The sequence below is a fragment of the Musca vetustissima genome, unplaced genomic scaffold (genome assembly GCF_032173495.1).
Source record: "Musca vetustissima isolate MV318-11 ecotype Yass unplaced genomic scaffold, APGP_CSIRO_Mvet_v1 utg15355, whole genome shotgun sequence".
NCBI lineage: Eukaryota > Metazoa > Arthropoda > Insecta > Diptera > Muscidae > Musca > Musca vetustissima.
Window position 1 is genome coordinate 115,890 of NW_026877119.1, and position 10,193 is coordinate 126,082.

A 10,193-nucleotide genomic window follows, 5' to 3' on the forward strand; every position below is an offset into this window, starting at 1 on the left:
ATACTTCGGAAATGTATGTCATTTACGTCACTGTTTCTGACAGGCCATCTCTGATTATAACAAGGGGATTAAATTAATGGAGCATTTACCTTGATAAAATCTAAACTGGCTGACTTCCAAAATGTTAATTGCTTTGCATTCGAACAATGCATCCTCTTTCATAATGCAACAGTACATAATATTTACATTGCATACTATTTCAAAATGTCGCTACCACGTATTTGCAACGCAGTTAAAAAGCAATCAGGCATCGGTTTTATTGTTGATGCATTGTTTGTTTACGAGCACAAAATGAAATATCCAAATAAAAAAGTTAATGACAGATTCACAAAAGTAATTTTAGTGAAAATATTAATATGTGTAACAAATAAATATATTTTAAACGTTGTCCATTGAAAATATCTTTCCTTTTTTGTAATTATTTGGGCATTATTAAAACACATTTTTCTTTTATTTAACTTTTATAAACACATCGAAGTTTGCCAGGATTTTTTTGACAATCTGATAAAATACAAAAATATTGCCAAATATTTTTTTACTGCCGTTCAGCTGTTTTATGAAATTTGTTTATTTCATAAAACTGCTGATTTGTTAGAGATAAATTGCATCACATTCATTTTATATTGTAAATGTGTGCAAAGTTCCTAGTTGCGATGTTTAGTTACTTTGCATGTGTACGAAGTTTAAATACCGTACTGTTATTGTATGCAAACATTGCAATGATACATTTTGGAAGTCAGCCACTGTTTTTAATGCAGAATGTAGAAATATTTAAAAATCTATTGTTTATATGAATAACAAGCTGACCCGGCAAACGTTGTTTTGCATTATCAAAATTGCAAAAATAAGTTACAGGGTGTCGATAAAATTGGAGAAATGATCGAAGTTGACCGGCATGTTAGCAGTCGCAACATCGCCCAAGAGCTAAAAATCGTCCATAACTGTTTTAAAGCATTTACACAAAAAATTATAATAATGGGATTCTTTTTCCCCAAACTAATATTTAATTTTCTTATTGAAAAATGTATTGTTTCTTTATGTTTCGTTTCTATTTTCAACAAAAGAAAAAAAAAAACAAATCTATGTTCTGACATAATTGAATTTTTTCAACTTTGAAAATTCGTAAGTCGACGATGTCGATGGAGAAGTAATAAATCGGCTTCAGAGTGCTCAGCAGAACGATCTAACACTTCATTAGATCGTTCTCTTTTATATGTCGAAAAAGATGTGCAAAGAAATATAGGAACGACTCTATTAATAGAAAGATAGAGATTCATGAGGAAAATATAAAAACTTAAACTGAGTAAACAATTTTTCCCATCTTATGTTGACTTTCTGGTATTATTATTGAAACTGCCTGATAATAATAAAGCAAATTATATTACACTTTATGATAGAAATTCATTCAATTTAACGTATTTTCATTAATAAATACATGTCGTTGTAGTTCTGTCCGTTCGAATTTCTTTGACTAACTCGCCGTTTTGTGAACATGCTTGATTTGACGAACAATAATAAAACAAAAACTCAACTTCGCATTTTACTTTAGTTACGTCCGTTTGCATATTATGTGGTGATATTTATTGTATTCAATAACTTTGTTGGAGCGAATTTTTCAAATCGAAATTATTACATCCCTACAAAAATTATGTTTGAATTAAGTCGGAATAGGTGTAGAGCCGCTACAATGATTAATAAAAGTAGTTCTATGTGGTACAAAAAGTCACCACCAAATTTTAAAAAGCTGTGTCAAAATATACACAATTGTTTTTGTACTTGAAATTGAAAAACAGTCAAAATGACCGCCTTCGGCAATCTAGTGTTAACAGACCTTGGAATTATATACCTGTAGTAGGATTCTTCAACAGTATCGCCGTTGCCGACAAATATAAATGTTTCGTATTAAAATAAAAAATTATGTTACATTTTTATATGTGTCGGTAGGGCTCAGTGACTACTTTATTTTAGTTGTTAACTTTCCGAATATATGCAAATGAAAATTTGTTGTTATTGATTATCGTCAGTAATTTTGTTGTAACAAAAGTTTACTCAAATAAAAATTCAGAAAATGCCGCGTGTTGGGCATAACAACAAAATTCATTTTTTTCCATAATTACCAGAAAAGAGGAGCTAAAATGGGAAAACTTCAAATCTCATACCTTTTCCAAATACATTGAAATCTACCCTACATGATATATTTGTAATATATTCCTGAAATAATATGAACCCTTCACAGAGAAAAGGTAAGAGATTCATATTTTTGTAGGCGAATAAACAAATCAAGTGCAATGTTCGTTGAGAAATGATGCTTTATATATGCATATGTATGCGTGCATGGAAGAGAAACTACAAAATTATTTTACACTTTTGAGATAACTTATTTTAAATTTAGGCATGGTTTGTAGTTTAACTCTCAACAACAGGATGGAAGCCATTTTCATCGGCGGTGTACGTCACTCTGTGTAGTTTTCCTTCGGGATCTGTAAATTCGTAAGAACCAGTTTTTACAACCGCTTGAACTGGTCCTTCTTCCCCTTGAACATCTTTTAATTCGCCTGCTTCATCCTGCTTTGTTCCATCTGATAGTGAAAACCTGGAACAGAATGAAAAATCAATATAAATATATTTCGATAAAATTGATTTTAGGAAAATTTAAAATGATGTGTCCATATTAATGTCCAGCTCAAAAATCAATTAAGATTTGACGTTCAAAATAATGTAAAAGTTAGATCAACTTGTAAATATGCAAATATGTATTTGATCAAAACAATATAACAATCTCATAGTTCCAAAAATGAACTTTTAAACTTTCAGTTTGAGTTGGTTGTGTAGCGGACGGGGAAAAGAGTCAAGTTACTGTTAACCTAAAGAAAATTTAAAAACTACTTTTATTTCTTGGGTATATTTTCCCTTGTATTTATTTTTGAACATATTTGGAAAAAAATATTTTTATTTCTTACAATGAGTTGGATTGACATTTAATTATTCCACATCTATATTTAATAGACTTTTGTTCAATAGTGTGAACTAAAAATATAGATGTGTATTTAAATCACGAATATTTTTGGTGATTATTTTATACACACTTTTTCCATAGAATCCACGTAAATATTGGACAACTACAGGATAACAATCAGGGTTGGTCCGTGACAAGTTGTAATCGTAGTAACTGTCATTTATTCCAATATTTTCACCATATACAGCTATTTTCAAGAATATATAATATTTTAATATATTTTAATTTGTAGTTCATAGAAATTCATAACATTCCATTTGAAATTCAAAGAATCCCATTTGAAATTCTTAACATTTGATTTGAAATTCGAATAAGAGAATAATTTAAACAATAAAACAACTTTTACATTAGAACTTTATACCAGGATAACCTACATTATGAGGATTTATTTGACATCTATACAATGGAATTGACAATTTAAACCCATTGGGTTCGGGTAGCAATATTTAAATATATACACATAATTTGCCAAAAAAATTTATATTTAATATACATACAGTGCTGCCCAAAACATTTGCAACCAACTCATCTGCGGGACAAAAACACTAATTTTATTGAAATAAAAATTTTTGAAACCAAGTTTTAAATGCTAAAATATTCTTTTTTTCAGTCGTTTTTATACTTATACCCTCCACCATAGTATGGAGGGTATATTAGTTTTGTTTTTCCGTTTGTAACACATCGAAATAATCATTTCCGACCCTATAAAGTATATATATTCTTGATTAGCGTAAAATTCTATGACGATCTAAGCATGTCCGTCTGTCCGTCTGTCTGTTGTAATCACTCTAGCGTCTAAACGAATTGAGATAGAGCCCCAAAATTTTGCATAGAGTCGTCTTTTGTCTGCAGGCAGGTCAAGTTCGATGATGGGCTATATCGGTCCACGTTTAGGCATAGCTCCCATATAAGGGTACCTCCCATTTTTCGGTATTTTGAAGTTCTTAAGCGTGTTTTTCAACCGAATTCGCTGAAATTTGGTACATTGGGTTCTTATTGGGTACTAAATGCCTCCACAAAAAATTATTAGTGTAGGTCCACTTTTTCTGGTAGCCCCCATATAACGGTACCTCCTAATTTTCGGTATTTTGAGGTTCTTGAGCGCGTTTTTCAACCGAATTCTCTGAAATTTGGTACATTGGGTTCTTATTGGGTACCAAATGTCCCTACTAAAAATTATATATAGGTCCACTTTTTCTGGTAGCCCCCATATAAGGGTACCTCCCCATATTCAGTTTTTGGGGGGTTCTGACCGTATTTTTTCACCGAATTGGCTGAAATTCGGTACTTTGAGTGCTTATTGCATAGCAAATCTTTGTACTAAAAATTATAAATATAGGTCAATTTTTTCGGGTAGCCCCCATATAAGGATACCCCCAAATATTCGGTATTTTAGGGATCTTGAGCGCGGTTTTCAACCGAATTCGCTGAAATTTGGTACATGGGGTTCTTTTTGGGTACCAAATTTCCCCTCTAAAAATTATAAATATAGGTCCACTTTTTCTGGTAGCCCCCATATGAGGGTACCTCCCAATTTCCAGTTTTTGGGGGGTTTTGACCGCATTTTTTCACCTAATTGACTGTAAATTAGTAATTTGAGTTCTTATTGGGTAGCAAATCTCTTCACAAAAAATTATAAATATAGGTCAATTTTTTCGGGTAGCCCCCATATAAGGGTACCCCCAATTTTCGATATTTTGAGGTTCTTGAGCGCGTTTTCCAACCGAATTCGCTGAAATTTGGTAATTTGTAGTCGTATATGGTAACAAATCTCCCCACCAAAAATTATTAATATTCACCGCTTTTTAGGGGTAGTCCCCATATAACCCCCTTTTTATACCCTCCACCATAGTATGGAGGGTATATTAGTTTTGTTTTTCCGTTTGTAACGCATCGAAATAATCATTTCCGACCCTATAAAGTATATATATTCTTGATTAGCGTAAAATTCTATGACGATCTAAGCATGTCCGTCTGTCCGTCTGTCTGTTGTAATCACTCTAGCGTCTAAACGAATTGAGATAGAGCCCCAAAATTTTGCATAGAGTCGTCTTTTGTCTGCAGGCAGGTCAAGTTCGATGATGGGCTATATCGGTCCACGTTTAGGCATAGCTCCCATATAAGGGTACCTCCCATTTTTCGGTATTTTGAAGTTCTTAAGCGTGTTTTTCAACCGAATTCGCTGAAATTTGGTACATTGGGTTCTTATTGGGTACTAAATGCCTCCACAAAAAATTATTAGTGTAGGTCCACTTTTTCTGGTAGCCCCCATATAACGGTACCTCCTAATTTTCGGTATTTTGAGGTTCTTGAGCGCGTTTTTCAACCGAATTCTCTGAAATTTGGTACATTGGGTTCTTATTGGGTACCAAATGTCCCTACTAAAAATTATATATAGGTCCACTTTTTCTGGTAGCCCCCATATAAGGGTACCTCCCCATATTCAGTTTTTGGGGGGTTCTGACCGTATTTTTTCACCGAATTGGCTGAAATTCGGTACTTTGAGTTCTTATTGCATAGCAAATCTTTGTACTAAAAATTATAAATATAGGTCAATTTTTTCGGGTAGCCCCCATATAAGGATACCCCCAAATATTCGGTATTTTAGGGATCTTGAGCGCGGTTTTCAACCGAATTCGCTGAAATTTGGTACATGGGGTTCTTTTTGGGTACCAAATTTCCCCTCTAAAAATTATAAATATAGGTCCACTTTTTCTGGTAGCCCCCATATGAGGGTACCTCCCAATTTCCAGTTTTTGGGGGGTTTTGACCGCATTTTTTCACCTAATTGACTGTAAATTAGTAATTTGAGTTCTCATTGGGTAGCAAATCTCTTCACAAAAAATTATAAATATAGGTCAATTTTTTCGGGTAGCCCCCATATAAGGGTACCCCCAATTTTCGATATTTTGAGGTTCTTGAGCGCGTTTTCCAACCGAATTCGCTGAAATTTGGTAATTTGTAGTCGTATATGGTAACAAATCTCCCCACCAAAAATTATTAATATTCACCGCTTTTTAGGGGTAGTCCCCATATAACCCCCTTTTTTATATTAAAATAGTTTACTGATTTGTTCCGTGTGTTGCGGTTGGTTAGTCGTTGCGGGGAATAGTCAATTTTTACCCTACAAAGACTATTTAGCCATCTGTTGTAAGCATTCCGCCTTCTAAAGATATTGTGATAAAAAAACCTCAAACATGATGATAATGAAATATATCGGCAGACATTTAGGCATATCCTCAATATCGTGATACCTCCTGAAGGAAAGAATTGAGATAAACAATTAAAATATTTGGTTCAAAATTGGTATATACCGGTCATTAATTAGGCATAGCCCTCATATGATGATATCCCCAAATATTCACTATTTCCTACCCTATGTAATCAATATTGGTCCCTCTTTAGGCATAGCCTCATATAACTTTGTAATCTAAATTACAGTAGTTTGAGGATTTCATACTCTACAATGCGTTATAAATATCAGTCCACTTTTTGGATCATACAGATTTTAGGAAAAATCCCCATTAAAATTGCCGAAGTTTGTATTTAATGTACATAATGGTTTACATAAATCGGTATTATCGGTATGTGCCCACTTTTTGGTATGTTCCCTATATTTTCATTGCATGTATCTGTCAGTATAACTATGGTGGAGGGTATCCAAAGTTCGGCCCGGCCGAACTTAACGCTTTTTCACTTGTTTTTAACTTAGTTGGTGGTCAAAAATAGGCGATATTCCAAAAAAAAAAAAAACTTTCAAAATTCAGCCATTTTGTTAATTGTTGTGCGAAGTGAATTATCGTATGAAAAATATTATATTTCCATAAAATTTTATGATTTCATTACTTTGTAGTTATTTTTGGATATAATTGGGGCGAAATTTGGTAGAATATCTCATCTTTAAGTTTACATTTATCAATTATGGTAACTTCTCAAAATAATTTATATTCAACAATCAATTGGAATGTCATTTTATCCTAATATGAAACCGAAAAAATGGAATAAGAATATTATATCAAGGTAAGGCATTTTTGAAGGACCATTGAAAACTTTAATCAGTCCATTTCTGACTGTCCATTATATATGGACTATAATGCAAATTAAAATAAAAACACTCAAAATCGAGCTTCAAAATCTCAATGTAGATGCAGATACATTTTTGTTTAATGATACATGAGGGACGTGATAATCCTACATGTAGTTAAAACTTCAGTATATGGATCTGTTGTATGGGATACTCAATATGCAATTAATTCCGATAAAATCGAATCAGTGTAGAAGCAATTCTTACACTGACAGGTTTACATTGGCATAGGGATTTTGTGTTGCCTTCTTACACTAGCGATTTAAAAGTAATTCAATTGCCTACATTAAAAAGTACACGTACTTTGTTGAAGACTATGGTGGTCCTAAAAATATGAACTTTCGTTAAAGATTTTTTTTACAATTCACCATGGAAAACTCTGCCTATGGTGTCCAAATTATGAAATTCTGTCTTTTTGCTACTTTTTTACATAACTTTTATTATCTAAGTACAATTCAACACATGTGCTAGTCGACATATTTTTCATGCAAATATTTACTCATATATACAGATATAACGAACCATTTATTCGATCCCAAGTTTCAGTTATCATTTATTATAAATTAGTTATTATGAACTTGCTAGAAATATACTTAATACTTAACGACGGAAATTTTCAGACAAATTCATTTTTACGCTAACGCTGGCAACCTTTACAAATATGTCAGCTGTAATATCAGAATGTTGTCAAAAAAGGACACAAAACCTACCCGTTTCCAACGCAATACGTTTTTTGTTTGCCTTACCTTGGATATAACGAAGTTCTTCTATAACGAACTAATTAGCTTGGTCCCTACGAGTTCGCTATAACCGTTCTTGACTGCATAGTAAAAATAACAGATTATTTGCATATCTGTACAATGTAAATCGATTTTTTATTATAAAACAAATAAAAACGTCGTTTATACCCTCCATCACGTGGGTGCATTCAATATTCCTTAAGTCGACGAACTGTAGTTGGAAAACTTAATCGGTACTTTTTTAACTAATTGTTTATTCACGTGGAATCCGATATGCCAAATTATAGCCACTTCCATGAAGATATTCGGTTAAAAAAACTTTAACTTATATATACACCGCACAAATTTGTATATAACCAGAACTCTTTATACCAAATTACTGCCCCATCGATTGGAAAATGCTGTCTTAAAAATACCGAAAATGGGTTGGTACTGTTTGTCGTTTGGTACAAAAGTGTCGAAACATTGGGAAAAGTGCGATAAAAAGTTTTTTGTTTGCAAAAATACCTAGTTAATAAGCTGAAAATATCATAAAAAAAGAAAAAAAGATAATCTGAAAAAAAATATTTATAAAAATTGCTCCCAAATTGGTTGAAACACGTGCTCAAGCTCCTCGAAATACCCATTTTAAGGGTGTTATATGAGGACTTCCGTAAAAAGTGGGCCAATATTGATAATTTTTAGTAGGAAGATTTACTACCATACCACAACACAAAATAACGGATTACAACAAATTAAGTAGAAACGTGTACCAAAAACTATAAAAACACCCTCCGTTATATGGGGCTACCCGAAACATGAGCCAATATTGGTAATTCTTCGCAGGCTTCAGCTGATTCAGCTGAAAAACTTGTCTAACATTTTTATGGTCTTCCCTTAAAATTGGTATATCATTGAAACCTAATGATATACGCGGGGACCTAATGATATACGCGGATACCCATTTAAATGTGAATATTTAAATGTTTTACAAACGGAATGACACACTTAATGTGGTGGAGTGTATAAAAATGTATTCATAAAATTTCCAAAAATTTGCTGCACAATTATCTTACTAATAACAAATCTCTGCTAAAAACGTCCAAACAGGATAACGACACAATGAAAACATAAATGTTCTTTACGAAATCTGTGGAAATGTAAACATTTTAACATTTTTTCGTGATTTGTTTCTTATTATTATTTGCTCCACTATTTCGAATTGGCACGAACCATCAAAATCCACACAACCGTTCTGGAGTTATAAGCAGTGTAACTAACGTCTTTTCTTTGTTTATATAGATTATTTCGTAACATCTATATTTCCAATTGCACACAACACAACTTCTCACCTAAATTTATAGTTTCCGGTGCCATCGTTGTCATTCTCCAACTCCACAATTTGTACATCTTGTTGAGGGGCACCCAGAACTGTAGAGAAAGCCACGCTGATCGCGAGTATTAATACAGCTTTCATGTCGATTATATAAAATCCGAAATTGCAATTAGAATAGATGACCGCTTAATACTTTTTGTTTTATAGATTTCAGTAATCCGAGTTAATGTTGTTCTTCGCAGACGATGACTGACAGCGTCTTTGTCAGCCATTCCACTTTTATATGGCAAAATAGTCGCTGTTTTTTTTTTTGTTAAAGGGAAAATCAAGTTTTGAGACAAAGTTTTGCGCATCGCTTAATTACAAATGCACCAACAGATTACATAGCATTTCAATTGAGACGTGTAATGAATTCCACTACATTCAACGAAAAGATAGATTCACATGTCAGCAACCGACTGGGAAGATCATCAAATTCAATTTTAAACAGACACTATGTTGTATTGGCTGGCGGTGGCTACAACATTGAAGACGGAGATAGGTGACGATGCAATAAAGCGATAACTTCTAAAACATGCCAAACGCTCATGCTGCTATTCTTTATTTGCTGTTTAGCAATGTACTTAAGAAAATTGTAAAGGGCTTTTGGTTTGATGGTATTCAAATTTGATAACTTGTGTAACTACTATTTTTAGCAAAATACAGCAGATAGATACTCTAACCATAGTATAAGTTTTAAATTTTCCAATTTTATAGTTTGAAGAACAATAATCTCTCTTACTCTCACAAAGAACTTTGTTTATAAAAGCAAGAGGGTTTTGCAATTGATTTTCAGATACTTTTTACTCGTCGTGGGGTAGAAAAAAATACTTTCAGCTGATGCTGTGGTTATCGTTAAAAAGATTTGTAACAATATATTTATATTTGGGAATATATTTTCGACACATACTACAATCGCAATATTTTTCATAAAATTGCATGATTTCTTTAAAATCTTTACATTCAAATTTTATAATTCTCGATAATGTTTTAATATAT

At 32.6% G+C, this 10,193-nt stretch overlaps 1 protein-coding gene across 1 annotated transcript; it reads right to left on the reverse strand.

The window, feature by feature from the left end:
- Window positions 1–2,406: 2,406 nt before the first annotated feature.
- Window positions 2,407–9,296, reverse strand: LOC133321691 (endocuticle structural glycoprotein SgAbd-5-like). Its single transcript, XM_061530773.1, has 2 exons — window positions 9,172–9,296; window positions 2,407–2,593 (listed from the first exon to the last, which is right to left on the reverse strand). The coding sequence occupies exons 1-2, from the start codon at window positions 9,294–9,296 to the stop codon at window positions 2,407–2,409; spliced, it is 312 nt and encodes a 103-aa protein (XP_061386757.1).
- Between the last annotated feature and the right edge of the window lie 897 nt (window positions 9,297–10,193).